Below are 26946 nucleotides of genomic sequence, written 5' to 3' on the forward strand. Positions count from 1 at the left end.
ACCCCCGACATAAGATCCATCTGTAACAACAACCCATCTCCATCGGCATTCTAGATGGAGACAGAACAGTTCTACACTCCTACACCCATTTCACAGAAACCATGGTACAGTGCATAGACAGTCAGATCAATGTATGTACAAGCAGGGCCATAGTGAGCTATCCCATTAATAAAGGGGATGTGGCCGAATCATGGAGTTGTGGCCATGCACCTTTAAAAAAAAAACTGTGTGGCCCACGGCCAGGGTCAAATCAGTGAGGTCTCCAAACCCCCTGCAGATCAAGGAGACTGCTATTCTCAAAGGCAGCAGCCTATCTGGACCTGCTGCAGACCTACTGCAGCCCTTCACACAAGAGTTTGTTCTGGGCTGGGGTAAGAGGAGAGGGGCACCGGGCCCCCACTGGGCCCCTTCAAAAAAGCCCAGGCCTGTGTAATTAGTACACACTGCCCCTCCTTCCCTCTCATCGCTGCTGTGTACTAGCCATCTCATTCATGTGAATGCCTTATCCAGGCAATTTCTTCCTTTGTGAAGACACAGTAGGCTGAGATCCAGCAAATCCATCCATATTCCTCCTACCTTCAGCCCCATTGATTAAAATACTTGCTGTTAGCAAGCCTTATTTACATTGCCATCTGCTGGCAGAGAGTAACCCTACTACATCTCTTTCTCACACATGCACAAACACAAAAGGTAGCAGACTAGCTTTTGTATCTTTTGGCTGGGAGGGTCCCGAAAATAGGGTCCCCCTTCTGACCTCCTGGAACGGTGGGCAAGACTCCTGCAATTAGTGGGGGGCCCTCCCCGCACCCCCTCCCTCTGCTGGTCAAATGCCGACATTCGCGGCTCTTTGGTGAGGGAGTGGGGATAAAATGATGCAAATCGCATATTTAGTACCACCTCCCTCCCCAAAGAGTTGTGAATCGCAGCATTTACTGGAATGGGGGCGGGGCTTAATGGGGACAGAGCTTAATGATGACAAGCTCCGCCCCCGGAAACAGCTGCCGAGAGTCTTTTCCCGGAGAGGAGACCATCAAAGTAGGCAAGTATGTTATACAGTAATATACTTTATAGAAGGAACACGTTATGTACAGGAAATGGTGACACTACACAAATTCCCTCTCACTATACAAAGCTCCATTATGAAATAAAAAGAAGAAATCACTGCATATATCACTATAAATGACCAAAAAGTCACCATGTTTCTGCATGCTTGTGAGCTTCAGTTCCTTGGCATTGTTTATATCGTCCAACGTGCGAAGACCCATTCTGTACCACTTTTCCGCAGTCATCAAGCCCACTCCAAAGATAGACGTAAAAAGCTGTTGGAAAAACAAAACTACTGATTATTTAAAAGCAATGATAAAGGTTTATTTTAGCTGTAAGATTATACATTTTCAAGTACCAACATAGACTCTGTAGAGGAATAATGGAGAAAGCAAGAAGGGAGCAGGGGGGGGGGGGGAGGGGCACGTAGCAATCTGAGGAGACTGTGAGGTAATATCCATCAAAACATCAATACGGAAACTTTAATAATATTGTAGATTTGAGAATAAGCTGTTGTTTATCAGTGACGCATTGATTGAGCATTTATCCCAGGCTGTGAGATCCGGTTAAATACCCGATGCCTGTTATTGACAAATGCTATAATCTTTTAATTATTCATAATGTACGAGTCTCTGTTTTTGACAGTAGTAATTCAGAAACTCAATATTTGCCGTTAAAATATGGATATATCTTATCTGTCATACTAGGGAAATGAAAAATAAATCTTTGCAATTGATTGTGTAGCTTGGAATTATGGGCCTTATTCACACCTGTTCGCTAGGCTGGGTATGTACACAGCATAGAGAACAGGTAAATGCCACCTGCAGGCTGACTGAGGCCTTTATCTGTTCTCTATGCTGTGTACAGCCGCTATACGGAACTTCCGTGTTTGAGCCGCTATACAGAATTTCCGTGCTTTGTGTATTAACAGTGTGTGTACTGGAGCGAGGATTGTCCGCTGTCCCTGCTTTTAGCAGCAGTCGATGCAGATTCGATCCCGATGCGCGCTCCTGTGTAGTGTAAATCGAACAGAAAAATAGTCTTGGCAGGCAAGACTATAGAGTACAGATCTGCACAATTTAGTCCAAATCAAATGCATTTTGCTTACCATTCGATTCGATCCCGATTCGATCCCAATCGAATCGAGATCAAATTGCAAGCAAAATCGCACCGTTTGTACCCACTATTAGACTTAGACATATATAAGGGCCTGAAGATGATATGCAGGGCAGATATGTATCACTGGACATACCTGCAGCTGAACATATGTTTATCTGTGTATCATTAATGGAATGTGAATACGAGATAGCCAAAGAGACTTTGGAGAAGCTTGTAGTGAGAGGGGGTGTTGAAAGAGAATGTGCTACTGCGTTGACTCCAGTCTCCCTGTTCTCAATAATGGGTTCATGACCTAAGCCAAGATGGCCACTGAGATCTTTACTAAGCATGTGCCATTTTGTAACTGTGTAGTGTAATATAGGGGCCGATGCACACCTGATTGCACAGGTCTGAATTCAGCTGCAGTCCGATGTTTTTTGAACTGAGCAATGCCCATGCGCTAGGTTAGGTAGCGAGCACCTTTGGCAAATTTTTCTACTTGCAAAGCAGTCGCAACTTGATCAACAGGGGGTGGACATGATGGGGTGGATCCCTAGTGTTTCATGGGTGCACCCGCAAAAATGGTAGCCAAAAAAACTCTGGGAATGCCCACAAAATGCATGAGAGAGTCAGGCGTGTGGCGTTGGTGCCCGTCCGGAAACAGCTGTTTTGCTCGCACCTATTACCTGCTCACTTAAATTTAAAGTCGTATGGCAAGTTAATTAGGGGGAAAAACACAGAAACACATAGCTAATATATAAATCTAGTGGTACTGCAAGTAGTAACACACACCTTTCCTTTGTCTGTATACCGCAAATATACTTCTAAAAACTCCATATTGTAGATCAGTGGTTCCCAACCCTGGTCCTCAAGTACACGTTTTCCAGGTCTCCACAGGTCTCCACACAGAATCACAGGTGAGATAATTAGCTCCACCTGTGATCTTTTCAAATGTGCCTGAATAATGAGTGGGTACTTGTGGATTATCACGGCTCCCACGATGGGCATCGTATGCTAAAAAATTGCATCGCATCGCATGCGATCGCATACGATTTTGCACTGAAAAGCATCCAAATGCATTGGAATTAGTATTAAACATGTTCAATGGCCCCCAAATGGCATTTTTGAGGCTGTACCACCCCCACTATCAACACGAACCCGAAGCGTGGCGAGCGCAGCGAGCCCGCAAGGGGCGGCGGTACGCATCCTACGACCTTTTCATACCCCCACTATCCACGTCAGCGTGGAGTTGAGTATAGAAAGTGTGGCGAGCGCAGCGAGCCACCGAGCCCGAAGTGTGGTATACGAGCCCTTCACAGGTATACGCGTCCCCTCACGGGCTTCACAGGTGTCCGCGTCCGCTCGCCACCCTTCGGGCTCGGTGGCTCGCTGCGCTCGCCACACTTTCTATTATCAACGCCACGCCGACGTGGATAGTGGGGGTATGAAAAGGTCGTAGGACGTGAACCGCCGCCCCTCGCGGGCTAGCTGCACTCGCCACGCTTCGGGTTTGCGTTGATAGTGGGGGTGGTACAGCCTCAAAAATGACATTTGGGGGCCATTGAACATGTTTAATACTAATTCCAATGCATTTGGATGCTTTTCAGTGCAAAATCGTATGCGATGGGATTGCATACGATTTTGTCATAAAACGTCAAAAATCAGTAAAAATCGCATCGCATCGCATGCCATCGCATGCCACTATATATGGCATGCGATGGCATGCGATGGGAGCCGTGATAATCCACAAGTACCAATAAGTGCACCTGCCGGGTGACCTGGAAAACGTGCACTGTTGGGGTTACTTGAGGACCAGGGTTGGGAACCACTGTTGTAGATGGTTGATCATATTATTTTTCCTCAGTAGAAAATTTAATAATCTGAGAAATTATGGCAATGTAGATATAAATACTTATTAAAATTAAGACAGCACAATGTGTCTGCATTTTAATACGAAACGATTCAAATCAAGGGCACCTTCATTGTAATATCTCAAGCATATTGCTTTGTCAGTGATGATTGAACTGATAAAAACAGTAATCATTGATGCCTACTGTATGGTAAACACAGGCTTAAATATACAAGAACATGTCTAATAAATATCCATTGTTCTAGTTAGGGTCTGCAGCTCATTCACAGGAAGGTGTGTGTCCCTCTTATTATTTTTATTATTTTTATTATTATTATTATTATTATTATTATTATTAATGCTTGGGGTGGTAGTGGCGCTTGACAGAAGCTGTCTCACCAGCTGCTGCTAAAAGGGGGGATAGTCAGTCCCCTAAAACTTATAAAAATACTGTCTTTCTATAGAACACTGGTTTAATCAGATTTATTATATTATAGTTTATGTCTTCGTTTTTTTAATAATATTGATATATTATGTTAGCCATTAAGGGCTATACTATAGATTCTGCCTCCTCTTCATATTTTAATTGGTTATTACAATTTTTTTATGATTAGACTGGTTATTGTGGGTCATGTGACCAATTAGTGTTTAGAACCATACAGTATATAAACCCCTCATGGGGCATTATGAAACTATCCTTTGATAAAGCTGTTTGACATAGCAAAACTCATCACAGGATTTTAACCCATTGTATTTCTGGACCCAAACCGTTTATTCCATACCTTCATCTGGACTGACCCGCACAAGCCTCAAACTGCACCAACACTAGCAGTTTGCACCCCAGCAAAGGGAGCACCACCAGCAAAGCAGCTATAAAAACACACAAAACAAATTAAGATACCTAATACCTTAAGAGACCTAATACAGTTATTCTGCACCCCTATACTGGAGGCAAACCCTGATTAAGACACCATTATACTAGATATTAACTTGAATGACTCAATATATTAGTGTCGACGGGAACTACCTGTCAACAGTGTACCCTGATACAGTCAATAAAATTGTGCAGAGTTAGTGAGCTGACGTTTTTTAAACACACCACATTTATGTTGTTTTGTTTGTTTTTATATTTCGCTATTTTTAAACCATGTTAATAAAAGTTAACTTTTATTCGTGAGAGTTTATATAGGTGCACCACGCCACGACATACTTTTTATTTTCCTTGCTTAGGTCGAAAAATGAAATCAGTTGACATGGCTAAGGTCAACAGGGTCGCAAGGTCGAAAAAAGCTTTAGGTCGACAGTCAACATAAGTTTTCCATTTTTTTTCCAAAACAGACGGTATTTCATACCTTACCATCCACTAGGGCATGGAGGGAGAATATGATAGATTGCTGAGCGCAGCGAGGAACCGTGCCCAAAACATGGTGAGCGCAGCGAGGAGATGTTGTTCGCTGATACGGTGTCTGTGTTGTCTTACATCGAATTTCAGGACAAATAAAATGTAAAAAATGCATTCTCATTGTCTTCCAACCCTGTCGACCTTAAGGTCGTCGGCTTAAGGCATGTTGACATTTATAGTGTCAACCCTATGGCCCATACCTGGTAAGTGCTGACCGCTTTATTTCTCCACTGCAATTTAGATTTCAGTTTCAACACACCCCACCCAAATCTACCTCTCTCTGCACATGTTACATCTGCCCCACCTGCAGTGCAGCATTGGTTTGCCCATTCTGAGAACATATTTGTCCTCCAGGTCTGAATTAGGCTCTCAGAGAGCTGAAGAAGGTGCAACTACTGTAATTTGCTAGCATTCAATTTAATTTTAATGTATTTAGTCAGGGGTGTAACTAGTACTCTGTGGGCCCCATAGCAACGTTTTTAAAGGCCCCCCCCCCCCCATTGTCATTACTACAGTGTTGTAGAGGAGGAGGGGGGTTGTAGAGGAGGAGAGGGGGATGTAGAGGAGGAGATGGAGTGTAGAGAAGGAAAGGACGTGTAGAGGAGGAGATGGGGGGTGTAGAGCAGGAGAGGGGGGTTATAGAGGAGTAAAGAGGAGGGCTGTAGATGAGAGGGGGTGTAGAGGAGAAGAGTGTGGGGGGGTAGAGAAAAAGAGAGGGTTGTAGGAGAGGAGGGGGGTTGTAGTGGAGGGAGAGCAGGGGTTTGAAAATTTAGTGATAGCCATTAATCCCTCCTCCCCCCTCAGTCATAGTGCATGTACCTCTGGTTGCGCTCCTTATGTGTTGGGCCTCCTACTCCGAACCCCAGCATGAGACCCCCTTCTCTAGAGGAGTGTCAGGCCTCCTCCCCGCGATCCGCGGTGCCAGGTTTTCTCCTCATAGCACTGCACTGGGCCTCCTCCTCTTTGCAATCCCCGGAGCATGCTCTTCTCCCTGCAATCCCCGGCGTGGTGCCTCCTCCCTGCAAACCCCTGACGGGTTGCCTCCTACTCCTCCATGCAAACCCTGGAACGGTGCCTTCTCCTCGCTGCAAACCCTGGCGCGGACTTCTCCTTCCTGCGATCCCCGACGCTGTCTTGGCGCCGTCAGTTGTTTGTGCAGCTCTGTCGAGACAGGCGCCAGAGAGATGCAGCCCTGTGCTGTCAGCGCCGGGTCTCATGCACATGCTCTACAGAGCTGCACAACTGATGGAGCCAAGACAGCGCAGCAGCCACTGCGCACAACTTAATGAAAAAAAAACTTCAGGGTGCAGGGGAATGCCTGCTGGGCCCTCAGGCATCCCTTGCACCCACTGTAGTTACGCCACTGTATTTAGTGCTTGTTCAATATTGATCTTACAGTATATTAATGTATTGTACTAAATATGGGTTTGAATGCATCTAAAATCCAGATTAAATAAATATTTTCCTTATGTGTCCAATATATTCAGAAATATTTAGAAACTAATACTTTTTTTAGTAGTATAGTGTAATAAAAAATGTCAACGCTCAAAGTAATTTAACTATAATAGTCCCCATTCTTATTGAAAACGGCTTGGTACATTTCCTCCAGACACATTATTGTATTTCTCATTAAAATAGATTTATATCTGTTAATTTTAATTATTTTTCATTTATTATTTTTTTAAGGCCACATCCGGCTATAGCAAAGAGTTTCATTAATGGCAGTAGAAGAAATGATGTTGAAACTAATTCTATTCTGAGAACATGAAAATGTCCATATAAAAAGATTGGAACCACAATGTATATTAAAAAGAACATAATGTTATTCTTAATGAATGCGATTGCCACTATATGAATATTAGGGTTTTTTTAAATGAAAGAAAACTTTTATTAAAATATAATACTGTGTAATTGCCGGTTTCTAAACAGAAAAATGAAAAGGTGTAACACACAGCGTATTGTGCGATCATTGCAATGTTAAGGTCCATACACACTGGGCGATTATTACCAGCGTGTATGGACAGCAATGATCGCTATCATCTGTTACCATATAGGCATATAGATATTGTTTTATACCATCATTAATGTAATGTGATTTTAACCATAGTATATTATATGTATGTGTATATAAACATAGGAATAGCTTAATAACTAGGATATCGGAGTTTAATGTTTAGACATCGTAGTATAGCTTTTGGGTTTACTAAATAATATAAATGACCACTTTGTAACATATCAAATGCAACTGAATTCATTCAGGAGACAAAATGTCTAAGGCATACTGTAAAGCAGATAGAGTGTTGTTACACTCCCCGGATAAATCGATATTTATTAATTAAGTTCATATAGTACTTTGTATGCCTGATAGAGAGGATCAAGGCAGATGTGCATACAATTGGCTTCAGGATGTGTTTGGGAGTCATAAAACCCCCTTTGCCCAGGATTTAAGTTTTATGACAGGACAGGTCAGGGAAACAACCCTTTTGTTCACAGCTTGAGCAAACAGATCCTTGATTAACCTTAAGGAAGGCTAGATTTTATGACACCTTGAGTCTTGGGAACCAACATTATCCCATGAGAACAGGCAAACCCAATGGGGAAGTGTGTAATATAAGGGAGGTATGGATAGTTAGTAGTGAGTTCAGATCAGAGAAGACATCAGAAGCGAGAGGAACCAAGGAATGGGCTGGAGTGAGAGTCTGACAGTAAACATGGTAGCTATGAATGTTCGGTTATGGGTATAGGTATAATTTATGTCAGTATCGTTTTAATGTCGTTTTAGGTAATATAAGCAAGGAGGCGTATATAAATATATATATAATAGCATATACATCAATTACTGTGTTAATGTATTCTGTAATGGTTTGTTTTGCCTGTAAATAAATATCAGACTTTCTGAGCTAAAATTACAAGTCTTGAACTCTCATATTTTGGGAATCAGGTTATGATTAGTACTCTGCATATTGTATTGTAAAGTCTATTAGAATATAATTGCAGATGTCAAATATATATGTTATATCAATACAAGATATAATAAATATATTTTATATAATATTTCACTCTCAATAATTATTATTGGGATAAGAGAGATATATGATTCCGAAAACTCAACAATGGCGACCACGGACGGGACTTGTACATTTTGGTATCTGATTGTATGATTATAATATTTATAAGGAGTAGCAGATGCGTGAAGCTGGCTACCTAACCTACAGAATCACAGTGAGGATGTATCTAGGAAAACGTAATACTATTGTGTATTTTTATCTTGCATTGTTTGTAGACCTAGAATAGTGTATTGGTGAAACAGAACTGATATTCCATTGTTACAATTATCTGGGAGTGCACGCTTAGATATTGATATATGGCATCATTCAGCAATATTTTTAACTAATACTATATTTACTAGGCTCAGCACAAGGGTTGGTTAGCCTGCTGACACATTGCAAGATCACAGTGGGGTATGTTACTAAATAGGCACATGATAATTGTAAGGCCTAGAATAAAATAGAATGGAAATGAGCATTTCCAAATAAATGATAATTAGTACCAGATATTAGAGTTAACTTTGAGAATCCGGACACTCTCATTGGGAGGATATCTTGTGTACAAAATATAAATATAGCATTGCAAAACGTGTGCAATGCTGAATTCACATAAAGTTGCAGTGGCATTCAGAAAAATGCCCAAAACTGTTACTTTAGGATCTAGAGAGAAATCAGGTTCATGCCTCAAGAGGGCATGCCTGAAAATGAATGCAAAGGTGCATTCCTTCTTAAAATCCCTAAAGGTTAAGAAGTGTACTCAGAAGAATTCTGAGACAAAAGTAAATTTTCTGGCATATTGTGAACAAACTGCCCAGATCTCTCATGAAGGGATCACAGAAGCACCCAGCATAGGTGTTAGGAGCAGGGATGAGACCACAGAGGGGCTCATTCACAAACAGACTACAAAGTCTGAAATGGTTACAGATGCTAATCAGGGCTCTGTAATAGAGGAAGAAAGTAATATTGTTTTGATTAAGGGGGGAGATCAGTACAATGAGAAGGAGAGTGATTCTGCAGAATCCACTCTCATAGTCCCTATTGTGACAAAAGAAATTGTGTTGCCCTCAGGGAAAGGGGAACAGACAATAGCCTTGTGTACACACACACCAGTTGTAGGTAAAGTTGTCACAGAATTAAATGAGCAAATGTATTCAGCCACAAATATGTCTGAGCTGAGCAATGGCATGAATTTGAGCATGCATGATCACACAAAAGGTTCCACCATCTCTGTAACCCCCACACAGCAGTTAGAGACATCTAGTGGTGGAGCAAATGTCCACAATCTCTTAGAGAGACCACATGCAGAGTGTCAATCTGTGAACACCACACAGAAGTACAGGAATGCTAAAAAACATCACCAGGATGAGAATGTTTATATGTCCTGGAGTCCTAACCATTTTATTTTAGGTTTGGTCAAACATGAAGCTCCGAGTCATACCAAGCATATTTGGCACAGCCTAACTAGTTTTTCGCCCCACAAGTATATTTTTCAGAAGCTCCAAGTTTCCAGACTGAAGAAACTCGCAGGACCACCAAAAGCAAATCGAGAAAAGATGCATCCTGGCAATGACAACAGGGAGTATCGTTCTTTTACTTTTTAGATTAAATCTAGTCCTTGGGTGATGTAAGAAACTGCCACATGTTTAAATGGATACAAGATCCAGATTAAATGTAACCTCATCACATCAGCAGCAAAGTTTATGTTGTCAGTAACACCTCCTATTACATAGAGGAGAGAAATGGTACAAACCAGAAAACATGGCCAGCAATGTTGGACCAGTAGATAGCACAAAAGATATAGCAGCATTGTCACACCAGTTTGTAAATAGCAATAATAGTAATTGTATTTCTTTTTGTTTCAATTTTAGTTCTACACAGCAGCAACAAAGCTCCAATTCACACCAAAGAACAAGTTCTACTAACCCTTTTATTGCTGCAATTATGCAAACAGACAGTCTCCTGCACAGCCAGTATCTGTGGCCTAAGGAGAATCTAAAAACTGTCACATGGACAAAAATCAAAGGACTTTTTTTTTTTTTTTTTTTTTTTTTATTAGTTTCTTTCTCTTCAGTCCTTCAGAGAAGGAAAAGGTTTAACGACAGCAACTATTATTTGTTTTCTGGACACATGGACAAAATCCCCTTTTCTCTTCTTCAGGAGAAGTTCATTAACCCCCTCACTACAGCAATCATTGTTTGTTTGTTTGTCAGGACACTGTGACACATGCACATTCCATTTACAGTGTGCATCATTCTCACCACCAAGTATGCAGAATCTTTTTGTACATACATTTTTAATCGCCAATCAACCCACGCATATGATCTTCATTTGTTTTATGTCATTGTAAATACCTTGTAAATATTTGTTTTCTTATTCTTCTTCTTATTATATGCTGATTATATATACGCTTCCTTCTTAAAAAGCTTCAAACTAATTTAAATATCAGACAAAGAATGGTATGCCTTACATCAAATTGGAAAAGAAAAACGTTTTGTTAGTTGTTGAGATGGACCATTCTCTTAATACAGACTTAACCAAGTCTAAGAGAATGAATAATAGCATAGATGGAATATTATAGGTATTGTATATGCACATGGCTGCATATCACACAACACTGGATGGAATCAGATATAGCCAAACCCATTCTTAACAGATATTTAATATTTGTTTGAAGCAAAATCATAATCATTTGTTGTATTGATAGGATGTTTTCATAGATATGTCAAATCAAAATATAATTGTTAGTTATAGGATTTAGCTGGTGTATGGTTATTTTAGTTTAAGATAAGGTAGTATATAGGAAGGTAGGTAAGAGATCAGAGACTGAATGGTAAATTATTATTCAGTGAGGAAATTTAGTATAGACGGAGTGGATCCTTTAGAATCTACCCCAGACATTTACCTGCCAATGCCTGAAGATAAATGTGCTTATCAACAACTAAAGGAAAAATACTTGGTTCAAGTTTCAACTGCTGTATTCAACGTCACAAACTGTTTTGTTCAACACAACGGGGTTGGGGTTAAAGAGAGACATGGACACTTATCATGATTGCAGCGCGATAATCTTAAAGGACGCACAAGGACACTTGTCACGATCACAGCGATAATCGTAAAGGACGCACAAAGCGAGCGTGTTAAGGACTGCATTAATGAGGCTTATCACGTGTTTTTGCAAAACTGTGGTGAAGAAATTTATCAAGACCACAGCACTCCAAGGGCCACACATTCCCTTTATACACGTAAATCAACATTGCAAGCAAGTCAACAGTGTCTATGAAGAATTCTACTTCTACGTCCACCATACTGCAAATATAAAGTGTCTCCAAGAACTGCAACCCACACAGGTGACAGCACTCAGCCAGGAAATCACTGTGAGCAACAGTACAAGGAAAGTGTCCTCACACATCGACCAAACAACATCTACAAGGCAAGCCGTGGCGTGGCATATAACTGTCTGTAGCAATGAAAATATTTTCCTCATGAATACTGAATATAAATAACCTCTGTCCCTGGTCAAATTTAGTTATTATAGGGTAAAATAGGTTAATTAAATGAAGGATATTTCATACCAATGGTTATTTATGTTTAGGATAGTTTGAAAAAGAAATGTTTGGAAATATATATGAAGCAAGTATGGTAATTTACTGTGTGACCAATCAAAATAATTTCTCATGGTCACAAGCGGGGGACTGTTACCATATAGGCATATAGATATTGTTTTATACCATCATTAATGTAATGTGATTTTAACCATAGTATATTATATGTATGTGTATATAAACATAGGAATAGCTTAATAACTAGGATATCGGAGTTTAATGTTTAGACATCGTAGTATAGCTTTTGGGTTTACTAAATAATATAAATGACCACTTTGTAACATATCAAATGCAACTGAATTCATTCAGGAGACAAAATGTCTAAGGCATACTGTAAAGCAGATAGAGTGTTGTTACACTCCCCGGATAAATCGATATTTATTAATTAAGTTCATATAGTACTTTGTATGCCTGATAGAGAGGATCAAGGCAGATGTGCATACAATTGGCTTCAGGATGTGTTTGGGAGTCATAAAACCCCCTTTGCCCAGGATTTAAGTTTTATGACAGGACAGGTCAGGGAAACAACCCTTTTGTTCACAGCTTGAGCAAACAGATCCTTGATTAACCTTAAGGAAGGCTAGATTTTATGACACCTTGAGTCTTGGGAACCAACATTATCCCATGAGAACAGGCAAACCCAATGGGGAAGTGTGTAATATAAGGGAGGTATGGATAGTTAGTAGTGAGTTCAGATCAGAGAAGACATCAGAAGCGAGAGGAACCAAGGAATGGGCTGGAGTGAGAGTCTGACAGTAAACATGGTAGCTATGAATGTTCGGTTATGGGTATAGGTATAATTTATGTCAGTATCATAGCAGTCTAGGACTGTCAATTGTTTTAATGTCGTTTTAGGTAATATAAGCAAGGAGGCGTATATAAATATATATATAATAGCATATACATCAATTACTGTGTTAATGTATTCTGTAATGGTTTGTTTTGCCTGTAAATAAATATCAGACTTTCTGAGCTAAAATTACAAGTCTTGAACTCTCATATTTTGGGAATCAGGTTATGATTAGTACTCTGCATATTGTATTGTAAAGTCTATTAGAATATAATTGCAGATGTCAAATATATATGTTATATCAATACAAGATATAATAAATATATTTTATATAATATTTCACTCTCAATAATTATTATTGGGATAAGAGAGATATATGATTCCGAAAACTCAACACATCGCTGGGGGGAAAGCTGCTCAGTGCATACACACTTGGCGCTGTCAGCGGGGGGGGGGGGAGGGCGGATGGTAAGCCGCCCTCAAGGTGCTATGCAAATCCGTCCTCAAAGCCACTCATCTGCTGGTAATACCAGCACAGATGAGCAGCTTTCCTATCGACGATGCGGGACTGCACATCACTGCTCATCACTGCTCATCACCGGGCCATACACACTGGGCGGCTTTGAGCTCAAAGTCACCCAGTGTGTATGGGCCTTTAGTTAAGGGCCCAAGCTCAAGCAATTTATAAGTGCATTGGCAAAATATGTAGTGTAAATGATTTAATTAGGGCAATGTCAACCCAATTAGAAGATTAGAATGGTAACAGCAGTACAGAGTATTTACTCACAACAAATTCTTACAGTACATGTTCATATTTAGGCAAGTTTCATGTTTAAAGCTTGGTACATACTAGGTGATGTGTGTACCCGTAACCCGGGAATTTTGGGGGCATCAGGGACCTGGCGGGGTGCCAGCATCGGCACTTGCAGATGCCACCAGGGAGGGAGCAATGGGGGTAACAGGGGGGCAAGCTGCAGCATGGCCCTTGTTAACGAGTTCCTCCCTCGTCTAAACTTTTCAGTTGAAGAAGGGATTCGTTATTGATGCACGGAGTACGCATCGTTAATGATGTTGAGTGTATACACTAGACGAGATACTTAAAAATATCCGTCAGAAGGAAGAAGCCATATCTTTTACTTTCTCGTCTAGTGTGTATGGGGCTTAAGAGAGGTCAACTTGCAGCCAACCCATTGAACATAAACTAGATCATTCTTCTGACTTGTTACACATTGGTTGCAAATCTCTCTCTCTCTCTCTCTCTCTCTCTCTCTCTCTCTCTCTCTCTCTCGTTATACAGCTCGTGATGTTCACGAACCATAATCTGTCACATCTACAGTATGTGACAAAAGGGAGCCGAGCAGTGACCATTTTAGTGAAGCAAGTAAAAGCATAAACATCCATCCGGCCATGAGAACGATCGAAGGCTCAATCGTTGCCATCCGTTTTGAGAGAATATACAGAGTTAATGTCTGCTCATAGTAAATGTCTCTTTTTGAGAAGCTCTTTAATTACTTTGTAAATATTATATTACCATTATGCTGAGACGGAAAGCGAATATAAGTTGTAGCACATGTAAAGTCATAAACCATTTCAAGAATGATGCATGGACCAGTAAATGGCTCCACCTGTCTGCAAAATGCTCTGGCCATCACTTCCTGGAGATAGTAAAGTATGGTGCACTACAGTTATAAATGGCATAGTGGTTTATAACAGATTGTAACTCACGGTACTCTTTACCTAGCACGGTGCCCACGATTTTGATCGTGGGCATCGCAGGTAAAAAAAATCGCAGGCATCACGGCCATTGAATGCACTAAAAATCGGGTGCGACGCGACCGACACGATGCCCGCGATTTCCCATAGGGAACAATGTTAAATGTCTCAATTGACCCGATTTTCATGTTCAATGCCTCAATTGACCCGATTTTTCCATAGGAAACAATGTTAAATGGCCCACAGAGGCCAAATAGCCACCCTGAAGTGTGAAATGGCCCCCACAATTGTTAACGCCACCCCACGATCAACGTCAACCCGAACAAAAAAATGAATGTACACTGAGAGTTCTCCCTGTGTGGTTTCACAAACTGCGGTTGGAACTTGGAGGAATGCTTGGGGGGGGGGACAGACTTGTTGGCTGGTTGAAATTATAATCCGTAATGGGCGGCCAGTTTATGATGAACAGTTTTGAAATAAAAAATGTCTAACGGATGCATACTTAAATTGCCAATAATTACCTTGAATGATTTGTATCTCTCTGAATTGATCACTTCTACAACTTTTTCACATTTTCCATCTTCAAGGATCTCCTAAACAATAAGCACATATTAATTCAGATGAGAGATAAAATATAAATGGTACATTTACTAGTTTCTATACAGAGCTATATACTGCAGCTTTATTACTTATGCAGCATGGAATCCTCCGTTGCCACACTACATAGGCAAGTGTGTATGCCTTACCGACGTACGGTGCTGTTGCTTGCCAGATTGGTTAAAGTGTGTGTGTGGGGACTGAGTGGAACTGAGTACCCCTGTAATGGTAGGGGGAACTGAGTTCTACCTCCAACAAAAACAATGCACTGTAATTACAACAGAAAAACCTGTCACAGGGGCTTCCTTTTCTGGCACGGCATATGTGATGTCATGCTGTCATTGCCACTGGAGAGAGGAGGAGAGAAAGCTGCTGTATTGACAAAGATAGATATGTGTACAAAGGGCACTTACTGTGGACATTTTGTGTAAGGGGTACTACTGCTGTGGGCATTATGCGTATATAAGCAATACTACTGTGGGCATTATTTGTAAGGGACGCTACTGTGTGGCAGACTTTACATGTATAAGGAATACTACTGTGTAGTGTAACTTGAAAATGGGGCACTACTTTATGTCATAATGTGAATAAGATGCACTACTTTGTGGTGCAGTATGAATCAGGGTCACTAAATGTGTATATATGATTGTGCTACTGTGTGGCATCATTTGAATTGGGGGTACTATTGTTAGACAACTGTGCCTTTATAAAGTATGAGAGGTAGGGAACAATTAAATTTAGTTTAGTTAGTTTGCAGGGGGTGCCAAAAACCAAGGCACTGGCTCGGGTTCTGCCTAGTGGGGGGAGTGAGGGGGGGGGTGGATTGCAGGGGAATTGAGTTCCATCTCCTCTCCAGGACCACTTTAAACTCTGCTTAAGTGGTAATTATATTGCTAGTTGGGGCAATGGTCTCTTATCTTCACCGCTAATATGTAACCTAACATGCCTACTTCATTATTGTCTACCATAGTCTGTCTCTGGTCTTCCACACCCTTTTCTACAATACCTAAGTATAAATTTACGAAGGTGCGGTTAAAGTGCAAACTCATACATAAAACAAATACTGTACCCTTACCTCAATTATATATTTCATCTCTTCTACCAACAGGGGCAGGTCTTCCAAATCCTTCATTGTTAGTATGGGCATCTGAAGTGACTTTAATAAGGAAGATGCTCTTAGAAATGCCACACGAAGGCTTTTGTTTTGTGAAAACTCATAATTTTCTGCCAAAATATCAAAAGCATCCTGAAAAAAGATACAAAGGAAAAATGTATGTTACATACTGTAACTAGATCAATTTAGTTCATGGGTGGTCCACCTTATGATTAGGGCCAGTAAATGCAATCCTATTGGAGAAAGCAGCCTCTGATAAAGGACATTTTTCCGAAATGCATTAGGCTAGTGACAATTTCTCACAAAACACCCGTGACCTGTGGACGCATTTAGGATTGTGAAGGAGCGTGGAGCCGGCACCCTCTACCCAACTCTCCCATTTTCCAACTTGGAACTGAATGCAGTACCTGGAACCGGGTGATTTTTACTAATCTACAATCGGTGGTTTTAATGCTTTTTATCCTGCATGCTTGTGAGTTTTTTGTCAAGCCAATAAATCGTTATTTAGCAATAGCTCCGCAGCCCCCGGGGTCGCTTGGAGGCGCTAGGGAAGTTTGGAAGCTATTGCTGCCGCCGAATCTCTGATGCCCGCAGTGCCTGAGTTCAGTTGCTCCTCCTGTCCTCCTGTAAAATGGCTGCCCCTTCACAGCAGACAGTTATTAAGGATGCTAGAGGAGGCAGCGACCTCCTCTTGCATCCTAAATAATGGTCTGCTGTAAGGCAGCGGCCATTTTGGATGTGATATTCAGAGAGAAGAGCAGGAGCGCCGGGACTGAAGATAGCAGCAGGTCCAGGAAGCCGGCCCGGGACCGCAACGGATCATCGTGGCAGAAGAGAGAGTAAGTGCGGGTTAGTGGGGGAGGGGGAGTAGGGGGGTGCACACATTTCCGTGGCGGGGGGGGGGCGCCCCAATTGTAGTTACGCCACTGCCTGTGCACCAGCTAGATGGTCTGGGAAACGTGATCTGTTGTTAGATCTTGAGGACCAATTTTGCCAGCACTGATGTAGACTATATAATTTTCAGGTAAGTCTATCCCTAACCTAAAAACTAACCATAATGCCTCCCTAGGCATAATGCTAATGTCGCCATTCTGTCAATGCTGATATCTTCCAAGTGTCCACATTTATGATGTCACATTTTAACCATGTTTACATCATAACCGTTAACATTGTCAACATCTACACTATAACTGCATACCAACTGTATACGCTATATGTTTTGATGTTACTGCATCAGTGTTCATTAGGAAAAGTTGTGTACGATAGAGATTAAGGGCGCTATTCAATCCAGGATTCGACTGTCGGAACGTCCCGACAGTCAGAATCCCGGCACTCTCTTACTCAGCTCGACTGAAACTCAACAGACAGATTTCAATGTTCTGGCTGTCGAGTGTTGGAAAGAGGGCGTGTCTGCGAAAACGGCTGCAGATTGTCAATAAATAGCCCTGAATTCGACATTCCGCGGTCGTTTCCGACAAAACAGATCTGAAATGTTTTAAAGTCAGATCTGTTTTTTCGGAATCTGACTTGAATGCTGTTGGAAAAGTCAGCATTGAATAGGCGGGCGCCACTATTTCCAATGTCGGAAATAATGTCCGGCATTGAATACCCCTCCCCCCCCCCCCCCCAAGGGATGTAATAAACAGTATAAAGAGAACAAACGGAAAAGATTTGATACATCTTCCCCAATGTATTAAAGGTTATGTAGGATATCTATAAAACCACTTTGCCTGCAACTCCGCTTCCTTAATACGTTACCAATACTCCTCAATATATTATGATATCCTTAAAATTTTTAGCACCTACTCTATTTTTAGTATATTTGATTTCGCACATAAGAAGCAAAGGAAACATCATTGCCTACAAAAACAAATCAGATTCAAAATATTTCCAACCAATAATCAGTTATTACAAACAGTATACATATTATTTATCTTTGTGCGTTATCCCGTGATGGGAAGTTGCAGGTAACAGAGCAGCGGTAGAATGTCAGAGTAACAGATCAAATTATTATTACCGCGTGTGACCTTTCATATTGCAGACATATGTCACACGAATGTACGGTACCCAGAGGTCAGCTTATGAATCACTGTCTTACAGATGAAGGGAAGGGTAACAATTTTTTACGGCTGCAATTTGTCAATTTTCACAGGGGTAATGTTAATCTAGGCTTTCTCTAGGCATCCTTCATTTCTATGTCCAGAGGGCACGCTACTTTAGAAATAGATTTCCCAAAATTATAGCCACAATAAAACAACATTGCCAAATCAATGATCGGTTTATATGTATCCGGTGTGTTGAACTAGCAGTTATACATGACAAACACATTGCATCTTACGCTCTTTAAATGAGTTCAGGTTTAATGTGCTTGTGATGTCTATCTGTATAATGAGAAGAGCTGGATTAACTCTGTTGAGTGAGAAAATGCAGGCCAGTTTCCCTGACAGTTGAAAAGTATTTCATTTTTAATCAGCTATATATTAACTTTTTGCAAAAATACACAACTAAGAGGGTTATTCAAACCTGTTCACCAGGTTTGAATTCAACTCAATTAAACAGGAAATTTAAGTTTTTTTCCTCCAAAATCGAAAAAGTATTATATAAAATAAAAACATAAAAAACCAAAGATTCAAACAAAATACATCCATATCTTTTTAAAAGATAGCCAAATTGAGCTGCATGCACAGTTGACGAACAATCTTGATGAACAACTGGCGGGTATGCGCATCATCATTCATCGTTCGTTGCATAAATACTGAAAGATATTTTATTTATTATTATTTATTAACAGTTTCTTATATAGCGCAGCATATTCCGTTGCGCTTTACAAAGGAGACAGCGATACAACAAACAGGGTATTTACAGACAGTCAATGCCCTGCTCGCAAGCTTACAAACTATAGGGAAATAGGCATTGATACATAAGGATAGATACTGTATTCTTTATTGCATCGATTCCACCAGAATGCAAGGTTCTATGACTGGTTCTGGAATTTGATAAGGTTGCCTGAAGAGATGAGTTTTTAGGGAACGCTTATAGGTTTGGAGACTGTAGGAGAGTCTTATTGTGCTTGGGAGGGCATTCCACAGAGTGGGTGCAGCCCGAATAAAGTCCTGCAGTCGGGAATGGGAGCGAGTAATGAGGGTGGATGAGAGACGCAGATCTTGTGAGGAGCGTAGAGGTTGTGTTGGATGATATTTTGAGACAAGAGAAGATATGTATGTTGGTGTAGTTTGGTTTATGGCTTTGTGTGTAAGTAAAATAATTTTGTATTTAGTACGGTAGAATACAGGTAACCAATGAAGTGACTGACAGAGTAGCTTTGCAGATGACGAACGTCTGGCTAGGAAGATTAGCCTTGCAGCTGCATTCATAATGGACTGTAGTGGTGAGAGTCTGTATTGGGGAAGGCCAATAAGGAGACTATTGCAATAATCAATGTGTGAGATGATGAGAGCATGGATTAGAGTTTTTGCAGTGTCTTGTGTAAGGTAAGGGCGAATATTAAATAAGTTTTTTAGGTGCATGTGGCATGATTTTGAGACAGATTGAATGTGGGGTACAAAGGAAAGTTCTGAGTCAAGGATAACACCTAGGCAGCGAGCTTGAAAGGTAGGAGTGATTGTCATCTTCTCAACAGCAATAGAGATATCAGGTTGGTAACTACTATTTATGTATGTAATATAATTAGTTCTGTTTTTGAGATATTAAGTTTGAGGTGGCGAAATGACATCCAGGATGAAACAGCAGAAAGGCATTCAGAGACACGGCTCAATATAAATGGGGACAGGTCCGGGGAGGATAGGTAGAGCTGAGTATCATCCGCATACAGATGATACTGAAATCCAAAGGAGCTGATTAGTTTGCCAAGAGATGAGGTATAGATTGAGAAAAGCAGAGGACCTAAAACTGAACCCTGAGGTACTCCAACTGAAAGAGGTAACGAAGAGGAGTCTGAATCAGAGAAATGAACACTAAAGGAGCGGTTAGATAGGTAGGATGAGAACCAAGAGAGGGCTGTGTCTTTAAGACCTATGGATTGTAGTGTTTGTATGAGAAGTGTGTGGTCAACAGTGTCAAAAGCAGCAGAGAGATCTAGAAGAATTAGTAGTGAATAGTGGCCTTTAGACTTAGCAGTGACCAGATCATTCACAACTTTAGTCAGTGCTGTCTCTGTGGAGTGTTGGGCATGAAAGCCTGACTGATGCTGGTCCATTAAGTTGTGCGAGTTAGGAAAGTGTGTGAGGCGAGTGTAGGCAAGTCTTTCAAGTACTTTGGAGGTGCATGGAAGTTGAGAAATGGGACGGTAGTTTGAGAGAGCTTGGATCAGAATTCTGTTTTTTCAGAATCTGAGTTTTGACCTATATCGTTCAGAAGGGCCAAAATGAATGAAATAGGTCAAAAAACTTGGTCAAAAAATTGTACAATGTGTATGCACCTTAAGGTTAACCCCTTTCAGGTGCAGCACATAAAAAAAATTCCAAAATCAAATGAACTAAAACAGTGTAACACTATAAAAGTTTTTCATGAAAATAGATTTTAGTATTTTCTTAACATTGATTAAATGTGTAAACCATGGGAGTTTGCTCACACAGAGATAGTTTGCTTATAAAACACATTGATTTACATGAACAAATTCTCTAATGCAATTTTGAGGGACCAAATGTGTATTGAAATTAACAGAATTACAGCCCATAGAAGTTATTTAATATTGCAAACGTATGAGATGATTACAACTGAGAAAGGTTAATAAAAAGCCACCTACAGTATACACAGCTTGCAGGTCTATTTAGTCTCGGTATCTACACAGTGCTGAATTCTTTTCATGCTGTACAGGAGAAAACTAACAATTGCCCTGCAGAGGGCTTAGAACATGAAGGCCCAAGGTTCAAACTCCCGCCGCTATTCCCAATGGTGAAAATAGTGGCGGGGCCCTATTCAATGCTGTCTTTGCTGAAAGCATTGAAGAGGGATCACGGCAGAACAAGCCCGACTTTAGAAGCTGTCAGGCCCGTTCTGCCGATAACGGACGTGGATTGTCGCAATCCCGGACACAGATCGACAATCCATGCCCATTTATGTGGACACGCCCACTTTTCACCAATCGGCAGGCGGGACATTGCAAAACGCAAATGACAGCCCTGATCCGGGATTGCATACCCCCTAACATTGAGCCTAGGGCCGTCTACCAGCACACTACAGTGAGAAACAGTTGTGATGAAAATGTGAAGATTGGGTTTGCTTAAAGAGGATATGGTTACAAAGAACTAAGGATCAAATAGGAATGAGATTTCCTAAAAGGATAAAAAAAAGTGCAGACTAGATGGTTCAAGTGGTTGCTATCTGCCATCAAATAAAATTGTTTCTATCTACACAACAAAATATAAAAATGATGTTAAATATTTATATCCAATATAAAGGATAAGGTATAATATGTGAACAGTCATAGTGAGAATGTTAATATGGTCAAAATGTCGACGTTTACCACTTTAGCATTTTACATGAAGACAATGATGAAATAGCAACATGATATTATGTCAACATATCGCCACTGGTAGCCTAGTGGTGAATTATCTTTTCCTGGCACCTGCAGAAACTCCAACAGTGCCTTCCAGAACCCAGTAGCTATGTGATTGTCACTTCTGGGCCAGACGGCTGATTCTCCCTTATTTATAACCCTAATACCTTGCGTATTTTAACAATGCCGACATCATAACTGTGCAAATTGTGGTGTTAACATCACGACAGCCTTGTCTGACTTGTATTCAATGCAAAGACTGTGCAAGGTCATTTTTTAAAATTTAAACAGCGAATATTACTGATGTCCTTGTTCGAAGTTCACATCAAAAGTTGTTTATCAATTTATGGTTGAATATGATCAAATTCTTTACCTTGCTTAAATTTGGATAGTTTCTTAATTGAGCTTAAGTTCAATCATTTCCATCACATTTTAAGGGGTTGGGATGCCATCAGTCATAATACTGACGCTGGCATCATGACTAGAGGCCAGAAGACCGGTGCTGGAAAGCTGACATCGATGAGGATTCAGATGGCAGAATCCCAACATGCCGGCATTCCAAAACGTAAATTTGCAGGCTGGGTTAGTGTTAGGCCAGGGTGGGGATAAGGTTAAGGCACTAGCGGGGGACTTAGATTTAGGCACTTATAAGGGGAGATTATAGTTAGGTTTAGGTGGCGGGGTTGGAGGATTAGGGCTAGGCACTAGTGGGGAAGGGTTATGGTTAGATTGTAGAAATGGATGGTTAGGGTAGGGGGAGGGTAAATCTACCTACCGGACCTCTGTCTGGATATCCTCCATCGAGATGCTGGCAATAGCATTCTGACAGCTGGAATCTATTCCCATTTTAAGCCATGGGTTGTGCTGTTGAGATCTAAAGCAGCCCAGTTTTCTGCAGTTTAGTAGGACATTGATGCCCCCCACCCCTGACCACACATGTAGTGCCATGACCAGGATGCTGTAGGCACGCCGGATGACTCTCACGTTTATATCTATGCTGAAGGTGCAATCTAGTAAAAAATGGATGACATCAAAATAGCAATGGTTCGACCCACCCCCCATCAGAATTGAGCCCTTGTACATGACACCTCATACACACCCTTAGTTATGAGGGTTTTTTAAGTTTTTTTTTGTCACTAAAGCTAGGTGGCTCATCTCCACTTTCACTGGCTGCCTGAACAGTTGTATGCAATAAAGCCCTTATAAGTATGACCAATTGTACGGGAATAGGTGCTGTCATAGGCGCATACCACAACTAGAAGCTTATTCTGGGCAATAATTATTTGGGAAGTCCCAGAATTACTGTACATATCATTGCTGAAAAAAATACCCAAGTGATATGTATAGTAGCGACAATCCCATAAGATTACAAGAAAAAAATATTTAGTGTTAAAAAAAGATTTATAAAATATGAGAAAATTCAGTTGTACAGATACAAAAAAAAAACTGATCTCCCCGAACAAGTGGACAGAGTAATCTGTAATGTAATGGAATACAGAGGCAGTGGCCATGATCGAGGATTAAGCTGCTGTAACCTTTCTGCTGAAAGATAGAAACCAGACAGTGTGTATTATCAGATGTTACACGGTGAGATGCTGATGTGATACAGCTTGGCTCAGTCCACCAAACTGCACAACAGAACTACTGTAGGATGTCTGTACGGTTACTTGATTTAATACAACAGAAAGGCAAACATGTTTCAAAATGTATAATCTACTGCTATCCAATCGTTACCGAATATTAAATGTTTAGTGTTGAACTAGTAAAATACTTGACCATTTCCAAAATGCACCTTTTATTATTATTACTAGCAGCTGGGGTTTTTACCTATGGGCTGCATGACTAAAGCCCCCTCAGGTAAAATCCAACACCTCCTCAGCACCAGTGGCTTCACTGTGAGTGGCAGTGACTTTTTACTGGAAGTCCAATCTGCCAGTCACCTGCAGTAGGGCAGTCTCATTGGGAGGTGTTCCCTCCCACCGGGACTGCCAGTCCGAGCTGCGATAGGAAGAGAGCTAACTTCTTGCAGGAGGCCACTCCCTGCCTTGCTGTGCAGCCCTAGACAGGTTCTAAGGGCTGCAGTGGACGTAGCTCATAAAAGCGAGGCTTTTGCGAATGTGCAGTACCACCTCTGGAAACTAGCAAGTAAACTAGAATCACCCCCTTAGCTCCAACTGTGCTCCTGCACCGCACACCAGGAACAGGTGGGAGGTCTGCTCCACTGGATGGTAAATCCACAGCAGAAGGGGCTTGTTGCCTTTAAATTGCCCATGGGCATTTCCTATTGCTTCCGATAATCTAACACCCACTTGAGCTTGCAGTTGAGAACAGAGGTACAGGAGCACCCTTTGGTCTTAGCATGCTCGCTTCTCTCATGCTCACTGAACTATGCAATATATTGTTACATTCTTAATGTAACAATTCTCTATCATCTGTGGCATTGTGCGCCACATCAGATGGGTCAATGCGAACACTAAATAAATAAATTGAGGAATTGGGTAGATTTGAGTGTACACAGTATACGTAGATGGTTGCAATCCGCCGCAGATCGCAACATCGTCCAATATATCTCATAGTATGTACCTATCTTGATAGGAAATTGTAGATCTTATTGCCCAATCTTGCAAATATTAACAAGAAGACAACTCTGGCATAGAGAATACTGCATTTTACGTTCATATATATATATATATATATATATATATATATATATATATATATATATAAAAGCTCTGTTTCACATGTAACTGTTTCTATTTTCACTGTTCAGTGTAGAATATTCACTTATACATAAATAAGGATATTAACAATATTTTGCAAAGACTTATAAATGTTTCATTACTTCGACCATGTCTCATCAGTAAGCTGAAGTCATGCATTTTGCATGTCATGCATTTTCCATGGCGTTGATGCATTTTGCATAAGTGTCACACATGCATTCACAAGAATGTTAATCACAATATTAATGATCTGCCTTTCTCCTCTCTCACATACTCTTACTGTCAGATTTTCTGTCTGAAATTTTCATCAGCTTTTTAAACTGCAATGTCTAGAAGCCCATAGGGTCTCATTCAGATGCATTCGCAATTCGGCTGAAGTATGCCAGTCAAAGTTTTTGTACTGCGCATACATCTGAGCCACACTCAGGGGCGTATTGGCCAAAGATGTTACATGTAAGATTCCCGGTAGGCCACTGCACCAGGGAAGCAACCTGTCAGTTGTAGTCCCGTGACCTCCTTTCTACCACGCAAACCGCTTTCTTTTGGTGCACAGAGCAGAGTATCTGATGTTGCAAATATTTATATCAGTTGGGCGCCCAACTAGATCCATTGTGACATCTGTTAAATGGACAACAGTGAGTTCTATACAGCAGTGTAAGAATTTCTGGGGTGTTTCTGGGCTCCACTGGGGAGGAGTGGGGATTTTTGTGAAACTCAGGGGATTATGGTAATGAGCAGGGTTTAAAGTGGTCCTGGAGAGGTGGTGGAACTCATTTACACTTGAGTACCAGTATATGGAGGAAAACCATGGAACCACCAGGACCTTAGGAGGTAGAGGTGGCTCCAGCATCCACGAATGCCACCTGGATCTTCCATTGACTTGGGTGGTGGAGCATGGTTTTCTGTTGGAATTACTGTGAAGAGCTGTGGTGGAGGTGGAACTAGTTCCACCTACAATTACAGGTGGTGGAACTCAGTTCCACCCTGTTCCCCCTCACTTTAACCCTTGCAAATGAGTAGTTTGTCTGCTTGTGTTCAGTCTCAGTAGGGGGAGATGGGGTATTATTTCAAATGTGAAGATTTGTGGTTTTTCACAGCAGCTTAGAGGTCTTATTCTTAAACCCTATGTCCACTACCCGCTCTATGTTATGTAACTTTGCCATATGTTGCTTCCATGACCAACTTTGTTTATAGGCCAGAACCCTTTTTGGAACCCTGGCGGGGTCAGGATTGGGGGTCTAAGTAGCCGTGAACCTAATCTGAACCCAATTAATTTCCTCTATCACCTGTATGTTATGCAACTTTGCCATATCCTGACCCACTTTATGTAGTGGCCGGACCCCTTTTTGGGGCCACGGGACCCCCACGGGGGTGATAGCATTGTCTTACCCTCACAGTATTGGTTTTATAGAATGTAAGTCATGCAGATGGAGTGTCTGTCAGTCATCCCACCAGCTCGCCATGGTGATGTCTCTGGCTGAGCTGGCGGACGGCTAATGGCAGTGATGCAGCAACATCCCACTCGCTGGGCAGCAGGTGCTCAAATTGTAGTGGCGGGGGGTGCTCAAATTGAAGTTACGCCTAATTCAGCATGAATCGAAAAACAGAGAATTCGCAGAGAGCCACCTCCAGGACAGAAAGAAAAGACAGCCCTTGCAAAATTGCGAATGCATCACAAACAGTGATGTTTTCGCAGATCCATTCGCAAAAACCGAACCATCGGAAAAAAAATTCCATCTGCACCAGTCTAAGGCTTCCATTAATCTGCTCAACTATAAGGCGGGAAGTGGTCATCGCTGACATCCGAGATTCATGCAAAAAATGCCTGGGCATGCCCATAAAATGCCATGTTTCTGCAATTAAACGCTGGCTTCCTGTCTATCAAACTGCGGCTGGATATTTTAACGCTACTCGGACCCATGCATGCACGCTACGCATGTCATTCGATAGTAGCTTGAATTCCAAATTCTCTGATTAGCGCTCCATGCTGAATTAGGCCCTGTGACTGCTGCTGCCGCAATGTTTATAAACATGTCCATGTCTTACAATGATCTGTACGGGCACTTTTTTCTTGTAATTTTTTTTTTTTTTGTGTTCCTCTTTATGTATTTTGTAAGGCGTTGTAGACCCCTTGGGAACCATATAATAAACTGACATCTTTATATTTTATTTTTTTATTTTATTCCATGTTTACTGCAGGTGGGGCAGATTTAACATGTGCAGAGAGAGAGAGTTAGATTTGGGTGGGGTGTGTTCAAACTGAAGTCTAAATTGCAATGTGAAACAAGCAGCCAGTGTTTACCTTGCACAGAAACAATATAACCCACCAAATCTAACTCTCTCTGCACATGTGTTAGGAGCCATTTATTATGGCTCATTTCTGTCATGTCAGTCCTGTGGGTTTTGCCTGGTATTGGACTCTCTGGTGGCCTCCAGTGGTGAGTCTGTGCCAATA

General features: G+C 41.2%; 1 protein-coding gene across 1 annotated transcript in view; it reads right to left on the reverse strand.

Annotated features, from left to right (window-relative positions):
• DNTT (DNA nucleotidylexotransferase) overlaps window positions 1-26946 on the reverse strand; it is a 293652-nt gene that overhangs the window by 193279 nt on the left and 73427 nt on the right. The window contains exons 4-6 of the mRNA XM_083149314.1: window positions 16215-16385; window positions 15064-15135; window positions 1196-1319 (exon numbers count right to left, since the gene is read on the reverse strand). Of these exons, the coding sequence (XP_083005440.1) occupies window positions 1196-1319; window positions 15064-15135; window positions 16215-16385 (367 nt within the window). The remainder of the gene's footprint in view (window positions 1-1195; window positions 1320-15063; window positions 15136-16214; window positions 16386-26946) is intronic.

This window comes from Crinia signifera, chromosome 6 (assembly GCF_055691185.1).
Source record: "Crinia signifera chromosome 6, ASM5569118v1, whole genome shotgun sequence".
Taxonomy (NCBI): domain Eukaryota; kingdom Metazoa; phylum Chordata; class Amphibia; order Anura; family Myobatrachidae; genus Crinia; species Crinia signifera.